This window comes from Podarcis tiliguerta (genome assembly GCF_965153285.1).
Source record: "Podarcis tiliguerta genome assembly, chromosome: 3".
In the NCBI taxonomy this organism is placed as follows: domain Eukaryota; kingdom Metazoa; phylum Chordata; class Lepidosauria; order Squamata; family Lacertidae; genus Podarcis; species Podarcis tiliguerta.
The window spans coordinates 30,911,417-30,931,472 of NC_139536.1; the positions used below are offsets into that span (position 1 = coordinate 30,911,417).

At 42.1% G+C, this 20,056-nt stretch overlaps 2 protein-coding genes and 1 long non-coding RNA gene across 4 annotated transcripts in view; 2 read left to right on the plus strand and 1 right to left on the minus strand.

Moving 5' to 3' along the window:
- Nucleotides 1-6,177, minus strand: part of TMEM63A (transmembrane protein 63A) — a 33,079-nt gene extending 26,902 nt beyond the window's left edge. The window contains exon 1 of the mRNA XM_083434452.1: nucleotides 6,057-6,177. The gene's annotated coding sequence lies outside the window, so the exon portion shown is untranslated. The remainder of the gene's footprint in view (nucleotides 1-6,056) is intronic.
- LOC310674835 lies at nucleotides 63-11,539 on the plus strand. Of its 2 annotated transcripts, XR_014509771.1 has the most exons (3): nucleotides 63-195; nucleotides 1,895-3,256; nucleotides 11,400-11,539. It is a non-coding gene; the product is annotated as an uncharacterized lncRNA (long non-coding RNA). The 2 variants fall into 2 exon arrangements; XR_014509772.1 differs by lacking the exon at nucleotides 11,400-11,539 and having other exon boundaries at nucleotides 1,895-5,294.
- Nucleotides 11,540-11,792: 253 nt separating this feature from the next.
- On the plus strand, nucleotides 11,793-19,936 carry LOC310674803 (left-right determination factor 2-like). The gene is made up of 4 exons (XM_083434537.1): nucleotides 11,793-13,404; nucleotides 15,111-15,354; nucleotides 16,000-16,239; nucleotides 17,756-19,936. The coding sequence occupies exons 1-4, from the start codon at nucleotides 13,137-13,139 to the stop codon at nucleotides 18,093-18,095; spliced, it is 1,092 nt and encodes a 363-aa protein (XP_083290663.1). The 5' UTR covers nucleotides 11,793-13,136; the 3' UTR covers nucleotides 18,096-19,936.
- Nucleotides 19,937-20,056: the final 120 nt, after the last annotated feature.

The following is a 20,056-nucleotide window of genomic DNA, read 5'->3' on the forward strand; positions in this document are numbered from 1 at the left end:
CACCTGCGACGAGCCTAGTTGTGGCCTCAGGAGAACGGCCTTCCCTGGCGGACACGCCCTTGGGCACCACCGGCAGGCCGCGCGCCGACGTGCTTCCGCCCGCTTTCTGAAAGGTGACAACGAGGCTGTGGACGTTGCGTTTGTAAATTCTTCGCAGGTGCGGCGGGAGGAAACAAGGCAGCTGCTGCTTCGCTGGTAACTGGTAACACACACGCAAGCGTCGTTTTCAAGTATCGGTCTGCTGCCGTTTGCAGGCTTTACGAAGATGCGAGTATTTCAGAAGCTCTCGAAATATATAAATAAATAAATAAATAATTGTCCAATAGCACCTTAGAGACCAACTAAGTTTGTTCTTGGTATAAGCTTTCGTGCACATGCACATTTAGGTATCTGAAGAAGTGTGCAAGCACACGAAAGCTTATACCAAGAACAAACTTAGTTGGTCTCTAAGGTGCTACTGGACAATAGATAGATAGATAGATAGATAGATAGATAGACTGTGTCAGACCAACACAGCTACCTGCCTGAAAGGAGAAGCTCTGTGACTTTATTTAAGGTCACATCCCTTCAAATTCATTGGAATTGGATTTGGTGGTTCTACCTAGTGGTGTGGGGGAAACAACCTACACATGCTCAAAAGCACTCCTAACTTCATTTATCTGGCCTTAATCCCCACTTAATTCAGTATGGCTTACTTCTGAGTAAACATGGTTAGGATTGTGGTGTATTTTGATTAAGGTGGGAAGAGAGATATCCATTTTCTCCACAACATGCATAATTGTATAAGAGGAAGTTTTTCTTCCTCTCCTATGATCCTAAAACTCAGGACCATTAAAGGAAGCTAAACGCTGGAAGATTCAAGACAAACTAAAAAATTGTCTCATCAGCTGTCTTTCTTACCAGCTAATGCTAGTAAAAGGTGCTTCTAGCCTCCAGTGATAGGATCTAGGAGCACCTCCTGAATACAAACTTGCTCCTTTAGAAAGAGTACAAGTTGATTCAGAGCTAGTAACTGGTCTGTCTCTGAGACCTGGGAAATGTTCTTTGTCTGAGTCTTGCCAAGTTTCAAGCTTAGTTTATGGGTCCTCATCCAGCCCACCTATGCGCTGATCCAGGTCTTGCACAGCCTCTCCTGATTCAGATGTTACAGAGAAATAGAGCTGAATGTCATCAGCATAGTGATGACACCTCACTCCAAATGCCCTAATGATAGCTCCCAACAGCATCACATAGATGTTAAATAGCATTGGAGACAGAATAGCGCCCTGCTGCACCCCACAGCACAAACACAAGGTTACAACTAATCACTGTAAGCCCATCTGTTCCTCAATTTGTGAACACAATTGCATTTATTTGGCACTGTTTTTCTGGTGGCAAAAGCCGCATTTGCTCACTAGTTAGCAAGCACTTTTCATTTCTGGGAATAAATGAAAACGTAGTGTCTGTGACATGGGTCAAGACTCTCTTAAATCCTTCTAACAATTTTATTTTGAAGATACCACATATCCCCTGAACAGCTCTTTAACACCCAAGGAAACTAAATGTGCAAGTGCATTTGTGTGACTTTCTTCATATGTGGCTTAGATTACTGGACACCAGTACATACAAATTTCAGATAAACCTCACCTTTCCATTTATCCTTCCCAGCAGGATTATCCTCTGTGGGTCAGCGCCTCTGTAGGGTGTACATATCTTCAACGTTTTGGGCAGCGGGTGGTAGAGGAGTTACCACTTACATAACTGCTCCCTGTGGTCACAACATTTCCACTACACAGGCATTTTGTTTTTTTCTGTGTGGTGAATGTTGAACTGTGGCCAGATTAGCTGTTAAATGCTTTCCTGTTGAAACCCTAATTAATAGATCTAATTCATTTTCTTGACACTTTACTTCAAGATCCTTTTGAAGTTTTCGTCACACATTATGCTTCTTAGATGTAAACCATTGATGCTTTACATGTACCTTCATAACATAAAGTGAGAATATTACTCAAGTACCATACAAATCAGAATTTTGCACTCATCTGTAATACTGAGCAGATGCAAGCCAGTCTTTCCTGTTACATGAACATTAGGCTGTAGCCCAGACCAGTTTGAGCCAGCTCAGAAGGCACCTGTATTATCTATTGGATTTTGCTATTATTACTTAGAATTTGAATTAACTTGACATTCAAAACATGCTGTACAAAATGTTTTTGCCCAGATCTACCAATACCAAGACAAAGGTTTACCAGGCTTGCATGTTGAGTACACTGCTTTATGGTAGTAAGTCATGGGCAAATTACACTCACCAGGAGCAACATCTCAATGCCTTCCACATGCACTACATCAGGAAGATTTTGGGCATTGCATGGCAGGACAGAGTCTCAAACAAGTGAATATGATCAAGTCCACATTCCCAGCATATTTGCACTCCTGTCTCAGTGACGCCTGCACTGCCTTGGTCATATTTACAGAAGAGAAGATGGCAGGATCCCCCAGGACGTGCTCTATGGGGAGCTGGCTTCAGGCACAAGGCCTGTTGGCAGACCAACTCTCTTATGAAGACATCTGCAAACGTGACTGGCGACATTAACCCCACTGTGTGGGAATTCCTTGCAGTGCCTGAGACAGTTACGTCATGCATCCACAGCAATGGCCAGAGGAGGAATGACCGCTGCTGGGAGGAGCGCAGAAAGAAGAAACGCCATGGTACACCTGCATCAGCACAATCGGATGCCTTCATCTGCCCCAGCAGCTTCTCCCTTGTCAGTCTCTACAACCACAGCAGGTGCTGTAACTCTCAAACGGTTTCACTCTACTCCCAAGGCGCACTTCATTGTCTCCCAAGACAGACGGATGACAACAACAACAGCTCAGGCCTGGAAGCCAACCCTGTATGCAAATTCTTTAATCACATGGCAATATTAAAAGGTTTCATGCATGCACGACAGGAAAAAAAATCTGTCTGTTTTCCTTGCTCTCTATTCTGAAAGCTCCCCTGCTATCTGACCCCAGCTACCTGATCCGCACACAAAACTACAATACTCTTTTCTTCTTCAAGCTGCTTAGAACTTTGAATGGGAGCATTTTGTTTGTGAGCTTCCATTTGTACAGTTCTAATTTTAATAGTACAGATGCTCGTGTTGTTAACAGCTCTGCAGTGACAGTAATTTAATTCACACCTCCTTTGCACTTTAGGAAGGCAGCATGAGTTCCCACTGATAATCTCACAGAACATACCCAATGCGGTGAACACAGGATAGTGCTTCTCTTTGAGGTAGGCAGAGAGCTCTTGTTGGTGTGACATATGCAGTGTAGCTAGAGGCAGCAAAGGGATGTGAAAGGGAAATGTTGTACGATTACATTATTGTAATAAGATAGAGAGGTGCCTGCTTCCATCCCCCCAAAGGAATGACTTTAGCACAGGAGTGGGGAATCTGTGGCCCACCAGATGGGGTTTAACTTCCAACTCCCATTGGCCTCATCTAGCATGGCTGATTGGGAAATGTGATGGTAGGTGTAATTCAGCAACATCTGGGGGCCCACAAGTCCCCACACCCCTACATTAGTAAAACAGAACCAAACCAGACCACAGAAGAATTCTACTATAATCCCATATACTCTCTGCAGAAAATGTCTCTTGGATTCTCTTCATTCAGGCATGTTCCTAATGGTGCTGGCTATAGTTCAGAATAGTATGATAAAATGATTCCAGTTTGTAGTAACTGAAAGCACAAAATGAAAGAGCTGGCACAGAAATTCTCACCCATGAATCCCCTCTTTTCCCACCCCGCATTCTTACCCGACTCTGCACCATTTTAGTTTCTTTCATTGTTACATCTTTGTGTTGGTTACTTTGCCTCCCTGAACTTGCTTTATACTTCATTTCTATAGGGTGGTTGCTCCTGCTGCTGCTTCCACCAAGCAGTGCTGCATTCTTAGAAGTTATTTCTTTCTCTGCAATGCTCCCAGGCCTTGCCACCGCCTTTATCACATATAGAGAGTGTGCATTCTCCTAGCACATGGGTAACATATTTGTTGAGTCATCCTTTATCAAACAGCAGTCACGTCTCATCAATCTTCTGTCTTGCAACTAAGCATGTGACTAGTATTTTGTAAATTAACGCAGCCCGGGGAAAGTATAAGCAACAACAGGATAGCTCTGCATGGCTTTCTTGGATGCATTTACAGTGTGTTGCAAGGTCATTTTTTATTGGGAACTGGTAATGGAAATTGTCATTGCTCAAAATGTGTTTAATTCAGATTGTCTGTTTAAGACAGATGGGGAACTGGCTGCGGCCCTTCAAATGTCTTTGGATTCCATGTCCCATCAGTCCCAGCCAGCTAGGCTAATGCTCAGATATTATGGGAGTTGTAGTCAAGCACAGCTTCCCCATCCCAGGTTTAAAAGAGTATATATGAGCCTGAGGGGTAAAGTCCCTTTGAACATGTGTAATCTCCATATTGTAAGATCATAGTAAAGAGGTAAAAGAGGTTAAATCCCTTTGAACATGTGAGAGCTCCGTAATCTCACATAGTTTGGCCCTAAACGGCTTGAAGAGATGGTTCCTAGAAATAATGACTCCCAAGCTACCACTTGCATACACACACCTGTACTTAGTTTTGCCTTTTTAATTATTATAATTTTATCATAGCTGATTTAACTATATGTATTAAATATTACTTTTTTAAAATATAGGAAAGTCATTTTTTAAAGAATAATGAAAGGTAAACCTGGCTGTGTCATAAATACAACAAACATGTACAGGAAAATCCTGAGTAAAGCAGTTCCCACTGGGTGAGCCCCAGCTTTAATAAATGGGAAGTTAATATATGTTAATTTCTCAAAGAGCTTTATTGTGACCCCTGGACATTTTTAAAGTCTTTAAGACTTTTTCATTATGTCATACACAAGTTTCATACTATTGCTGGATCTTGAGTTCTAGAGTTCATGTAGGAACTGAGCCAGTGTAAAAGGAAAGATAGCATTTGTGTGGCGGGGCCTAGATATATTCACAACTAAGAGAGAAACAGAAGTTATACTTTCTGTGAACACCAAAGTACTACATACTTTGAGTAAATGTGTTTTTTAAATCCTCTGAGTATGGAAGGTTCTGTCACTTAACTCAAGCAACTGTTCCAGAATCTCAAATGATATTATTGTTAATAATGTGTAACCGTCAGCGTATGTACTATTCATACCATATATTTGTTGGAAATGTTACAGCAGTCTCTGTAATTTTATGGCCAAGATCTAGCAAAGTGCCACCTCTTTCCTAATTTACAGTTGGAGAATTAAAGCTCTTTGCACTAACCATCTTGCAGGTCTTTAGCAGGAGACTTTCTCCACAATTCTTATTTAGATTGGTCTTTAATATGTATTTTGGCTGAGGTGATGGAGCCAGCACCTTCTAGGAAATTTAGAAATGCAAATCACCTTGTATTTTACTTGCATGAGGTTTGTGACAGGCTCTGCCTTTGAAGGTCTTTATTAATGTATCCAAATAACACCTAGTAGAAGTTGCTGTTATTTGCGGAAGGACCTTTAAAGGGGGTGGGAATGAATAGAGCAGCATTTACTTTTTCCTTTGTTGGAACAAGAGACGCATGGAGAAATTAAAAGTCAACAGAATTCTAATTATAGGAAGAACTTTTCTTATGCAATGCATAATTAACCTGTGCAAATTGAAGCCACAAGATGTAAGAGGAAACCAAGAGCTTAGTCAAATTAGTCGCATTCAGAAAACCTACTTGCATGCCAATGAATTATAGGTGTAATCCACGCCCTTCTGAAATCCATAGCAAGCCTCTCTCATTGCACCATTCTACATCATTTTCTAATTGTATAGATCTTCAGCTATGTTATATGCCGTTTTAAAATGGCATATAACATAGATCCCTGTTAAAGGAATGCAACCTCAGGAAGCATATATCACTGATAGAACAAGATGTAATTTAATAATCATAAAATAGCAATCATAAAAAGCAGTCCAACAATATACATACAATAATCTGGCTGTCTTTCATTGCTCAGGTAAACTATGTTTGTATACATAAGTCAGGCAGGCAATGCTTACCAGGTCTTGGTATGCTGAACTTTCGTCTTGTCTCCAACCAGCAAAACAAAATGCAACTCCAGAGGAAAGAGGAAGTGAGCAATAGCTAGCTGAAGGAAAGTAATTAAGCTGTTGTGCTTCTTGTTCCCTATTCTAAAAAGTGCCATAGAAAGGTCTTTTCTGCAGAAAACCCTGGCACACTGCAATATAATTTAAAGCATAATTAAGTGCAAATAATTTGAAACATCTGACCCACGATTTTCTGCAGCAGAGTGCAGTTGGATGGGATATAGGTAATGTCCACTAACTCGTACAATAGCATGCACTATTTCATATAACCTACTTGAAGAAAAAACTCAGTCTGCAGTAACAGTGACTTGAAATGTGCCACATTTTATGTATTGAACACATGGTTTCCATGTTGGAGAAATATAATCCCTGAGGACAAATAATGCAAATTCTTCTTAAATTTACACAGGAGGAGGGTTGTAGCAAATAATACCCTCCCTTGATTCTCTATGAAAATGTTTGGATTTTTTAATAGAAAAGCAGCATATAAATATTTTAAATAAAAACCAAGTGGCTTACAATAAAAATTATACAGTTGAATCAAACCTACATACACCTAAGACCACCAAAGAAGTTGCTGCCAGGGTGAGCAGAGCAGTTTTAAAATAAATATTTAAAAAATCGGATGAAAAGAGCAGAACCACTGCTGATCATCCATTATAAAAACCTTAGAGAGAAAAAGTATCTTAACCTGTTGTCTATAAGATGATAATGTTATCTTGCAGATCTGCCTAGGGAGGATATTCTAAGCACATGATACCTCCTGTGAAAAGGCCACCTCCCCAATCCTCATCTAACCTCTGCAAGCAAGAACACTCTGAGAAGGGTTTCAGAAGCAAATTTTGACAATCAGAATAATTTCTATGGGGGAAAGCAGCCCTTTCCAGTCTTCAGAGTTGACTATTGGGTGTTTGGGAAGTCGGCAAGTTCCCTGCAGGGAGCTGAGTCTGGCCACTGATCCAGCCACATCTCTAGTTCCCCTAATGATGTCACGTGTGGCACAGGTGGACATGGTTTGGGGAAAGAAGAGAAGAAGAAGAGTTTGGATTTGATATCCCACCTTTCACTCCCTTTAAGGAGTCTCAAAGCGGCTAACATTCTCCTTTCTCTTCCTCCCCCACAACAAACACTCTGTGAGGTGAGTGGGGCTGAGAGACTTCAGAGAAGTGTGACTGGCCCAAGGTCACCCAGCAGCTGCATGTGGAGGAGCGGAGACACGAACCCGGTTCCCCAGATTACGAGACTACCGCTCTTAATCACTACACCACACAGCCTCATAGACCACATTGAGACTCCTGTGCTCCCTCCTCCCCCTACATGGTGTGAGGAAGAGTTCAAAAACTTTCTCTTCCGTTTTTACATACGTACTTACTGCGGTTTGCTTTGTCATGCCTGACAACCTGTGGCTTATTTAAAACAAACCAACTTCAAACAGTGGTTTTTGAAGCTTGAAAGTTTAAATACTATAGTTAGTGTTTGTTTTTAGTGCATGGTTTATTAAGTTTTTCACATTCATATACAGTGGTACTTCAGGTTACAGACACTTCAGGTTACAGACTCCGCTAACCCAGAAATAGTACCTCAGGTTAAGAACTTTGCTTCAGGATGAGAACAGAAATTGTGTGGCGGCGGCGCAGCAGCAGCAGGAGGTCCCATTAGCTAAAGTGGTACCTCAGGTTAAGAACAGTTTCAGGTTAAGAACAGACCTCCAGAACGAATTAAGTTCTTAACCCGAGGTACCACTGTAATGTAACAGTACAGTCCCTTAGTCTCCCTCCACCTGACCTCGTTCTTGCTTCCTCTTTTCTAAGTCACTTTGTGTTGCCTGGAGCAAAAAAGCAAACAATAAATCTAATGATGAATGATACAGCATCTTCATCTCTGACATTCAGTTATCCAGCATGCTATACAGCAGGCATAGACAAACTCAGATCTCCAGATGTTTTGGGACTACAATTCCCACCATCCCTGACCACTGGTCCTGTTAGCTAGGGATCATGGGAGTTGTAGTCCCAAAACATCTGGGGGGCCGAGTTTGCCTATGCCTGCTATACAGTATTCAGGTTTGCGTGCCTAGATAAAGGTTAGGATGAATGAATGTCAGCAGTGCTCTGCCGTAGTCCTAAAATAACATCCATTAAGTCAGGCAGGTTTCCCTCACTACCCTGTGCCTCCCACTGTTTCTAGTTGTGGGTATTACTCAGTGAAGAGATCCACAAATGCACTTCCAATTTCCCAGAAGCTTGATTCTATGTAGTTTATAGAATATAATCTTGTACAGTAGTTGTAGGAGGTCCTGTATCCAGTTTTCTTCACTTGGTGTGGTCTGGGCTTTCCAGTATTGAAGGATTATTCATTTTGCTGCAAGTCTGGCTTGGTTGCATCTCATTCCTGCCAATGCAGTAAACTTTGGTATAGCCTATCTTGTAACATGGCCCATTGACAACTATGGAAAGCATAAGATTAAACATCAGATTAAATAAACTGAGGCACTAGCCACCTCTAGCAAATATGCTGTCATACTTTCTCTTGCAGATGTGTTTGAAATGCTTATCTTTACAATTAGGTTTGAGCCTATCACACTTCCCACTTAACACATAGGATTTATTGATGAAAGAGAATGCGGTCATTATGCAAATACACACCTGCAACAAAGCAGGTGATCCTTATGGTATGGTTAGATAGCAAAAACTAGTTTTACATTTGCTGAAATGACCACTATAAACTTTACATGTAGTCTTTGGCTGGTTCTCTTATATTACATTCTTTGCAGACACTTTAAATCCCTTGTCTGACATTTTAAATCCACCATGTAGATTCCAATACACATCACACAGAAGGAGCTCCTATAAAATGCCTGCCTTTTCTTGTTTGCATGACAAAAAGGGAATAGTAAATCCAGCAATTGGAGGAGATAATCACCACTGTGTGAAAAAGAGTTCAATCCACATTTTTTTCTTTCTAACTGAGCTTCAACTGTTTGCCTAATAATTTTACGTTACCTGTTGAGCTCATAAATCTGCTTCCAATACACATTTGGCATTAAAGGGTTTTCTTTCTATTAGACTGGACATCAGACATGAAAGAAAGCACTTTCTAATCTAGGGGCCCTCACTGCAGTGCACCACCAGAAGATGGTATTTATCATTAATGCTTAACAGACCTTAACACATACCGCTTAAATCCATGAAAATAATGAGCAGGTGATTCAGAACTTCATTCACACTTTTGGGTAGAGTACTTCTGTGGTGACAGCAATAGTCAAAGTTCATGCTTGCTTTGTAATTCCTTATTCTAAAAGTAGTTAGCTGTATTAGATAACTCTGTTTCTATTCCTTCAGAATACACAAAAATGCTTTATGATCTCTTCCCTGGAAAATGGGCTATGAAGGTCTTTTTGTATCCATGCTTAAGGATTGGGTATTTCATCCTGCAGTAGATTGGTTAAAAGAAAATAAGATTCAGGGGGTTTATTTCACAGGGTTTGAGACATCTAATACAGGTGCAGTTCAAGATTGCAAGTTTGCATTTCAATCATGCTGTTTGGGCTGCCCAAATAAATCCTGCTACTTTCACACAGTACAAAATTCTCTCATGGAAGACACCTTCCCTCCCTTTAAAAAACTTAAATTATTTGCTTACAGGGCAGCTGGGCATGCTACAAAGTGCAGTGCCGGTGTGACTGAAGCCACCTGCCACCTTATTTTGCCCAGAGGCACGCTCTACATTTATGCAAATATGTTTTGTGAGTCTGTGTTCTGAGTCCTTTAAGACTCTAGCAAAGCTCCTGCAAACAGGTGATAATTATGGTCAGGTGGTGGTGGGGATTCTTTTTTTTTTCCATCTTGATATTTTATTAAGGATTTTCTTGTTTTACATAAGTAAGTATAATGCCTCGTTGTTTTTTCCCCATGTAACATTTTTACAAATCCATTTCATTTGTTGAGGCATTAGGGGGAGAAGAAAAAAAAAGAAAAAAGAAAGGGGGGGTGGAGAGAGGGAAGATGGATGGGGGTGGGGTCGTGAGTACACAATTGCCATGTAAGGGATCTCTCTAGGACTACAGTAGGTCATGACCAATGAAAAAATATTACATTTGTTTGGAATTGTACATTCCTTTTTATTAAAACCTCATTGGAAACCTACCATTCCAATGAACTGAAATTTATTTTTCATAGAAAGCATTGCTGAATATAAAAGCATCAAACACTTATGCTGTGAACACATTACACATTACAGTACACTACAAATTAAAACTCAGGTAGATTGCCCTTTTCTCATTTTGGTTTGAAACTGGTTTTGGGAGAAATGTATCAAGACAGAGTATTGCATAAGAAACAACAGGATTGTGGCTAGTGTGTGTACACAGCTTCTCAAACCAGTGGCGGGAGCACACTTGATGCAGAGTAAAATGAGAGTGTGGAAGAACAGGTGTTGGTGAAGGAAAATCAGCATGGCCTGCAAAAGCAAGTCCTGCCTCTCTAAGACCTTTTAGAGTGTCAACAAGCATGTGTTGATAGGGGTGATCAGGTTGACAGTGTACACTTAGGTGCTCAAATGCTCCTGAATAAACATAATGGGATAAGAGTACAGATTCTTTTGGGTCAGTAACTGACTAACGAGCAGGAAGCAGAGAGTAGTAATAAATTGACAGTTCTCATATTGAAAGGATGTAAGAAGTCAAGTCCCTCCAAGGATCCTTTTTTGGACTGAAACTTTCTAACTTGTTCATAAATGACCTGGAGTTTGGGGAGAACAGTGAAGTAGCCAAATCTATAGAAAACACCATATTATTTAGAGTGATAAAAGGTATTGATAAGACCTCTCAAAGGATCTTTCCAAACTAGATGAAAGGGCCTCAAAATTGCAAATTCAGTTCAATGTAAACAAGTGTAAAGTAATGCACATCAGGGAAGGGGGTGAACCTAACTTCACATATACACTGTTGTGGTCCAGCCTAACCTAGTTCACAGGGTTGTAAGGTTACCAGACGTCCCCGTTTCCCGGGGACAGTCCCCAGATTTACAAATCAGTCCCCTGACAAAATCCATTGAAGTTGAAAAGTGTCCCCTGATTCATGGGAAAAAATCTGGTAACCTTATATAATGTAAGGATATAATAAGGAAAGAGAGAACAATATAATAATAATAACAAACAGGAAGCTGAAGCAAGTATGAGGAAAGGTTTTCAGTTTAGCAACAAGTGAAATAAGGAGGAAACATGATAGAGGTTTTTCAAAACCATGGTTGGTGTGGAAAAAGTAGACAAGTTTGCCTTCCTCTTTCATAATACTAGGATTTTCCAATGAAGCGGAGTAGTGGAAGATTCAGGACAAACTGAAGCACTTCGACATACAGAGCATAGTTATGGAATTTGCTTTCCCAAGATGTCGTGATGGCCACCAATTGATTCCAAAAGGGATTAGACAAATTAATGGAAGGGGGGGTGCCAGGCATGCGGTGCGGTGCGGAGAGAGAGCGAGGGACTATCTGGGGGAGGGACAGTGCAGCGGGGGGCGCAAATTACTTGCCTTGCCCCGGGTTAGGGGGCACAAATTACTTGCCTTGCCCCGGGTGCTGACAACCCACGCAACGCCACTGGGGCTTCCTATAAGCAACTGGCTGGATATTGTGGGGAACAGGATGTTGGACATGCTAGCATGGACATAGCCAGGATTTTTCAGGGGGGGCAGGCATTTTGTTGCGGGGGCAGAACCTCAGTTTGCTATGTATTTTTATTTATTTTTATTGATTGGGGGGGCAGCTGCCCCTTGGCAACGCCCATGCATGATAGTGTATATGCAGTATGAGCAAGCAGGGCTTTCCATGTGTTCTTAATTTTTCAGTAACTATGCTTTTTTTGCTATGAATTGAAATGTCACAGAGATTAACAAGGCAAACGTTCCCCATAGTAAAAGGATAATAACGCCCGAGGAAAGGATTTCATTGTTGCTTTGTTCCCTCTCAAAGATGGTTGTCTTCTGTAATAATTGGTATTACTGCAGTAATGGGATTTTACCAGGTTTTTCTCTTGAAAAACAGTGTGGTAGTTGAATACTGCCTTAAATGTCCAACCTGTATGTTTCAGATGAATCTAACATTCAACCTTGCCTGGTTCAAGGAGATAAACTACTGAAGTGTTATGATTAATGACTATTAAACAACAGCAGCAGCAACAACAGCAGTGTAACTGTAGTAAATCATTAACTTGGCAAAAGAAAGTACTTGAACTAGAGAGATTGTTCTGGATTTTTTTTTTTAATGTAGCTATTGTTAGGAGAATTAATATGTTACAAGTTATAGTGTGTTCCATCTTTATGATCAAATTTAAGGAATTCTGTGTGATCCATGTAGCACTGAGCACGTTAGCTATGTGAACACCATAGATCTGCACCCAGCAGAAAGGCAGTTTAGTTGCTCTCTACACTGGTATATATCTCCACTGATATCCACAAGACTTTGCATGAGGTTTTCTGGATTATGAAGCAGGACCTGATATTAATCTTATGAATAACAGCAATTGATGCGATTTACAAATGCTAACTGGTCCAAGAATTATTCTCAAACCTCCCACTCTGCCCAGTTTATGTATTTACTGCACAAAAAAGGTGTCACAGAGCACTTCATAACGTCGCCATGTCTTTTCCTTCATGGAGATTCGGCAGACAACAACAGAATGACTGGAGGAGACCTGAGTTGTTTAGGGCCACAGAGAGCTTTGGGAACGTGTAGAGAGTCTTCTAAATATTTCTGTTTTAAGTTCAAATGCACTGGAAGGTGTTACTATAGCTTGGATGTATCAAAGGGGATGTAACACTTCCAAGCCCCCTGCCTCACTTCTGCTTGTGGAATTTGTAATGCCAGTGGGATCAGACTTGCTATATAAACCCACCACATTAGATCCCTTTCCCATTCAGGCAGCTTGAAACCTTGCAGAGCTGTCTCTTCTTCGCCAAGAACAGCTTGTGCTGAGGAGAGAGAAAGAGAGAGAGAGATTTAGGGGCTCTTTTCCCCACCGATAGCTAGGCAAAGGATGGCTGTGAATCTCAGATGCTTGGTAACCTGTGCTCTCATCATAGCTGCCACCGCGAATGGATTTACCCAGAAAGGACTCAAACAGATATTGCTGGATAAATTGGGGCTTCCTGAGGTCCCTGCTCTTCAGAGGACAGACGTGGAAAATCTGGTCATTCCGGAAAATACAAGGAATAAATACATGTCTATGCTGAAGCGCCGCCGAGAGAAGCGGAGAGCAATGCCAAGTCTGGCTGGAATCCTGAGAGGAATTCCTGGCAATGCAGGTAAACTTTGTTGTTATCGTGACAAGTAACTAAAAAACTGAAATCTGCATCTGGTCTAGAATTTTATAGATTCAGGCTGTGTAATAACTATTATGCAAATCACTGTAATAGTATCTCTGAGAAATGCAGACCTAAATTTATAGCCAAAGATTAATTGTTCAGCTTAAGTCTCTCTGTATATACAATATATTTGTCCTAAATGTGATGATGAGGTGGTGCAATAGACAATTAAACAGGATTGATTTTCAGGGAATGTATACCTCTTGAATAAGTTTCTCATGCTTCATGTTATTATGTATTATATTGCAAGTGGTATTCATACAGTTAATCTGCTATTAGAAATTCACTGGATTAATTTGCATCCCTTTCCTGAAGGGCAGCACAATCTTACGTGTGCTTACTCCATATGTCAGAAGGACATATTCTCAAGTAACAATGCAATCCCATCCATACCTACGAAGAAATAAGCTATACTGAGTTCAATGAGGCTTGCAAGGGAAGTGGGTGTAGAATTGCCCACTCCTTAGCCTGCTTACTGTATCTGTACTTCCTTTATCTATTTTCTTACCTGTATATTCCATCTTTCTTCCATGATGGAAATGAAGGCACTGTACATGTAGCTTTCAAGCTACATGACACCCCTCCAGGCATTGACCAGACCAGACATGCCTGCTTCAGCAATGTACATTTGGGGAGGGGGGAAACTGAAGGTTTAAAATAGGCATTAAGTGGGAAAAATGACTATATACTGTATGGTAGCTGGTTTAACCATTAACTCCAGTGGCTCTAAGTACATAGGGAACCTCTTATTTATGGGTTCCATCCACACGGGGAGTTGTACTATTTCTCAACAACCAAGGGAGTGTGTGAGGAGTGTGTGACACAATTCAACTCACTATGCTAGTGACTATGTAGCACATGGTTACTTAGCGTATTATCTAGCACAATTCTCTCTCTCTCTTTTTTAATGAAGAAAGGCACCAGAGGGACCTTTATATGATCTCTGTTTGTGATTTATGTACTAAGCTTGCAATGCAGAAAGTATTGCAATCGGAGTAAAAAAAGGGGGGGGGGTAAACAGTTGCCTTTCCCACTGATTCCTGCTGTGTAGTTGACACAGTCCATACTAGCACAGATTTCCATCACCAGGAGGGTGGGAGAGAGGAACAGTGTGGGATGAAGTTGCAGAGGAACAGTAGAGAGTGGATTTGCACTGAGTACTAATCTGCCATATCTTCAGAACTGGTGTCCAGTAAATAATGTAACTGCAACGTGACTTCATAGCTTTTGTAGACAACTCCTTCCCGTGCTAAGCTTTTCTTAAGAAGATTTTCCTGATGCATAACTTAAAACCTTTTTTTCTGTTATTTTAAAATAACAGCCTACATTTATACAGAACCAAAATACAAAATGTCCCAAACTGGAAAAACAACCTATTCAACTGTCTTTCTCTTTATCCACTGGGTTGCACATGAAGAAGATATGATTGATCTATCACAGGAATGAGGAACTTGTGACCAGTCGGATGTTGTTGGACTGACCAACTGGCTGGGGCTGAAAGGAGTTGGTGTCCCATAATATCCGGCGGGTCAGATGATTTCTCTCCCTATTCTGATGTAACATAAAAGGAAAGTCTTTTTTTTTTAAGTGACAGACGAAAACTATGATGAATGTAAGTGTTTCTGTTGTTTCCAAATGCGTTACAGATATTCCTGGAGACATTCTCTATTCGGACACCACCCGTCAAAAACTTATCTTCGACATGGAGGGCAGGATACCAGCAAACAGCGAAGTCACCATGGCTGAGCTGAAGCTTTTCAAAAAGCCCCTGGAAAGGAAACACCTGCCCATCAAGCCTTCTCATCGGCCAGTCATGAATGCCAGGGTGAGCGTGTACTGGGTGCAGCCCCAAGAGAATGGCACCAACCGGACCTCTTTGATTGATTCCAGGTATGAAGGAGGAGTCTAATCTAATGGCTCAGGAGAGGTGCACTTGAATAGAACCACACTCAGCAGTGCTCTTTCAAGGGCAGAGGGGGCAAGCCTTCTCTCATGGTTTTCAAAATGTCTTCATTTCCTTACGGTATTTCCCAGATCAGATCATTTATTAAGATGATCATCATAATTGTTATTTTCTTGAAGAGCTTGTCTGCCTAATCTATTGCTCTGCAATTACAAAAGCAGGGCTTACCTGTTTACCTCATTATCAGGCATCTTAATGTACCCGGGGGGGTGGTGTATAAAGAATTGTTACTTATAAGGGAAGCCTTTATGCAGAAGTTCAAATCAAGAGCATGCAGTCTAGGCTTTTACATCATTTCTAACCTAAGTGAATTTTATTTTGCCTTTTAAACTGAGGTGCCTTTTCCACCCACGTTCAGAATGCAATATGTGAATAGGCTCTGAGATCAGGCAAAAGTCCTATTAGTTCAGTTCCTTGTTTGAAAACAGATATTGTATTCTCACTCATTCCAATGTTTTTCTTTCAATTCCAGTCTGTTATTCTGGAATAAAAAAGCTAGTAGATATCTTCCCCTATATGTGTTTTTATTCTAGGTTCTCTCTCCACTATTAACCCATTTTTTGTCCATTTAGGTTAGTTCCACTTATGGAGTCTGGCTGGAGGAATTTCGATGTCACCCAGGCAGTGCATTTTTGGCTAAAGACCAAGATGCAGGGGCCGATGCTCCTGGAGATCTGGATTGAAGGAGAAAGATTAGGCAGCTATGCCTCTGAAATGGCCAAAAGTGTGCGCTTTACTTCTCAGGATCCTTCGGACAAAGCACTGGGCAAGCCTGAGTTGGTGCTTTATACCCTTAACCTGGAAGACTATGGGTAAGTTTTAAACTTTAATCATATTGGTCACTGGGGAGTTTTATTTCTGCCCTTTAATACTGAAGACAAACTCAGGCACAGTTTAGATAGGCCTTAAACCCAATCCAAACCATGTTTTCTCAAAAGTAAACTCAGTTGATTTTGCTCAGTATTGCAGTCCTACAGCATGACAATAGGCATGTTTACTTTCCTTGCTGTGTTTAGTGGGAGAATTGAGTTTTACAATGTGTACTTTTGGAACTGATCTTGAGATACTCATCCACCTCGCATTGCTCTTAAAAGATGCAATGGTTGCATTGGATATACAGCTATCTATACCGTGGTACACATAAATCCCAACATTCAACTAATTTCTTCCAAAAGCTGCTGATTACTGATACATTCTTGCAGTATACTGGAGACAAACAATTACACAAACCATTATGAGAGAGAGAAAATCCTAACCCATTTGGGAGTAAGCTGCATTGAATTCAATAGGACTTACCTTGGAGTAGACATGGTTAGGATTGTGTTGCAAGTGAATCTCTCTCTCTCTCTCTCTCTCTCTCTCTCTCTCACACACACACACACACACACAAAAAGAATAGGTGAAACAAATTATGTTTGGTTCATTAAAACAGTGCCCAATGTTTTATTAGGGAGAAATACAGATTTTTATCATTGCTAAACTGTGTGATGCAGTGGATAGAGTGAACCAAAGAGTCCAGCGTTCAAATCCCTGCTCACCTGGAGACCACTGGTTGAGTCTGGATCAATTGGCATCTTTTGGTCCAGGGTTGGGGTACCTGGGGCCCTCAAGTTGTTGTTGGACTCCAACTCCCATCAGACCCAGCTAGTATGGTTAAGGATGATGGGAGTTGCAGTCCAGCTACATCCAGAGGGCCACAGGTTCCCCACCTCCATCTTAGGGTACAAACCAAACCGTCAGCATCAGGGCTTTGTGGAGTAGCAGGACGTTCACGTCCCTGCTGCTCGGCCCTTCAAGGGCAACCAAGGGGTGCAGGTGAGGAACAGGACAGTGGGGTCTAATGTTGTTATGTGACAGCAGTGAGTCCAGTTCACGGCTCAGCCCTGCCTCCTCTCTGCCTTCAGAACACTCCATTTCATGGCTTTCCACTGTCTCCCTCTGGTTAGGCCTACTGCCCACCCACACATTTGGAGGACAGAAGGGGAAAGTTGACAATATCAGCACTGGCCGGTGGGAGGTTGGTTTAGTTGGAAGAAGAGTCACCTCCACCTAACCCAACCCTTCTTCCCCAAGTTTGGTATAAGGAGAGGTGGTTGGATTTCTCTGCCCTTCTAACCCACTTCACATAGTTGTTGTGAAGATACGTATGTATGAAGCCATGTGGGAAGATATCACGAAAGGGTAATAGACAATCAAACACATACCGACACCTAAACACGAGAAGAATAAGCATGTTTGGGCCAGTTCTAACATTTGTTAGCTCCGGACTGTCTCTAGCTCAGGTCTTTCCACATCTCAGACATAAAACTATCTGCTTTTCTTGGGCAGGGGACCTGGAGATTGTGAAGGAGGAACCCTGACTGAGAAGACTACCTGCTGCCGCCAGGAACATTACATCAACTTCCGAGAGCTGACCTGGACACAGTATTGGATTATCGAGCCAGCCGGCTACCAGGCTTACCACTGTGTGGGTGGCTGCCGGCAACCCAAGAACTTGCTGCGCCATTTCGGCTACGGAGAGAGAACCTGTGCTGTGGTGGAGAGCTCTCCGCTCCCCATGATGTATCTTGTCAAGAAGGGAAACTACACTGAAATTGAGGTGGCAGAGTTCCCTAATATGATTGTAGAAAAATGTGGCTGCATCATGGACCATATAGCAGCGGTCTAGCCACACACCAAACACAGAATGGCAGAAAGGCAAGAGGTAGCCTGTTACATGGTGCTCTTTTCCTCGTTTAGTTCTCCTAATTCTAACCACATATCGCCCGTGGCACACTGAATTCAGTTGCTGGTCTTCTTCATACATTTGAACAATAATTTGGTTCCTCTCCTGTCATAGGTATACAATTTTGCAGTCGCAAATGCTGGTTCTTCCAATCTGGATAGAATTTTGCAGCGTATAACTTGTATGTCTGCCTTTCATGGCCACGATGGTTGTGCTCTATGTCCACTGTTGCAGATAGGATACCTTTGTACAAGAGGTTGCTGGGAATCTCAAGTGGGAAGAGTGCTGTTGCACTTAGGTCCTGCTTGTGGGCTTCTCATAGGTATCTGGTTGACCACTGTGAGAACAGGATCCTGGACTAAATTGGCCTTTGGTCTTACTGGGTTCTTATATTCTATTTACTGAGAGTTTGTTTGTTTGTTGCTGGGCTATCATTTTCCATGGCAGAGCAGCAAAGTAGCATATAATCCCAAATTCAGTGAGTGATAGCAGTTTGTTAATGATAGTTGAAAGCTGTCAGCACCAGAGAAAGATTGCTGGAGTAGATGGATTTTTCACTGGTCCTTCATGACAGTTCTTCTGTCATGTGGTGTAGTGGTTAAGAGCGGTAGTCTCGTAATCTGGGGAACCGGGTTCACTTCCCCGCTCCTCCACATGCAGCTGCTGGGTGACCTTGGGCCAGTCACACTGAAGTCTGAAGTCTCTCAGCCCCACTCACCTCACAGAGTGTTTGTCATGGGGGAGGAAGGGAAAGGAGAATGTTAGCCGCTTTGAGACTCCTTTGGGTAGTGATAAAGCGGGATATCAAATCCAAACTCCTCCTCCTCCTCTTCTTCTTCTTCTTCTTCTGTTCTTACTAACAAAACACCCATCAAAACAAGGGATAGGCATCTGTATGATGAGAGGACAGCATCCTACAAGGAGCACTTTGAGATGAATTGCATGTGCCTCCAAGCAGAGTCCTACAGCACCTCTTGCAGGATCCCTGTGGGTAAAGACTAAGCCCTTGGTATCAGGGATGGAGGACAGGTTTACCTTCACTTGCAACAGTGTCCCAGAGTGCAGTGTAACTTTCTCCCATGGCAGTGAATGGCTGCAATTCACTCCTGTGGAGAAAAAGTAAAGGGGTGTATTGAGGGTAGAGGTTTTCAAGCTTTTTGAGTGTACGGCTCCCTTTCTTTCTGCGGCACCCCTGTGGGGCTCAGGAGCCCAGTTATGTCACTCCTTTCCTGCCAAGCTGAAAGCCTCTCACCCCTTTTCAAACACCCTCCCTTTTGCAGTGTTCCCTCAGCCTCCTCTCCTCTCGCCTCTCCTTGGGAGTCCTCCAGGCAGCTGCCGCAGCCACCCCAGCCTCTGAACCACCTCAGCTCCTAGCAGCCAGCCCCCACTGGCCAGCCCCAGAGGCACCATTTCCCTGGGGAGCTTGTAGCCAGGGCTGCTGCAATAAACAGCTGTGTTAGCCCACTTGCCCACTGAAACTAAAAGAGTTTTAAAAGTGTGTCACCTTTCCTGGATCACACCCATCATTTCCCAGCTGCACTGGTTTTAGTGGGAGAGTACAGTGTGTAGTTAAATATCTCCAGTTGAAATCAGTGGGTCTTTAAAGTGGTCAGGTTTGACTGGATTGTGGCCATCTATAGATAGTGAACTGAGGTTGGCAGATTTGACTATTCAGTTGAACTTGCTCCCAGACCATGACCAACATTCTGTCCATTACAATCAGACCATATTATTATACCACAAACTATCTTAGGAATCATAAAAAGCACTTACCTATTAATAATATAGAATCCATATATATTCTCTGTCCTTATTTGCTATCTCCATCAGAAGGCTGATCTATGTACCTTATGGGTTTAAAAGTGAGCCAAAAACCCTGTAATAAGTGGGACTTGTGTGTAAGG

Coding starts and splice junctions, on each gene's coding strand:
- LOC310674803 (XM_083434537.1), top strand. CDS start 13,137: ATGGCTGTGAATCTCAGATGCTTGGTAACCTGTGCTCTCATCATAGCT. Junction 13,405..15,110: donor AGGAATTCCTGGCAATGCAG/GTAAACTTTGTT, acceptor AATGCGTTACAG/ATATTCCTGGAGACATTCTC. Junction 15,355..15,999: donor ACCTCTTTGATTGATTCCAG/GTATGAAGGAGG, acceptor TTGTCCATTTAG/GTTAGTTCCACTTATGGAGT.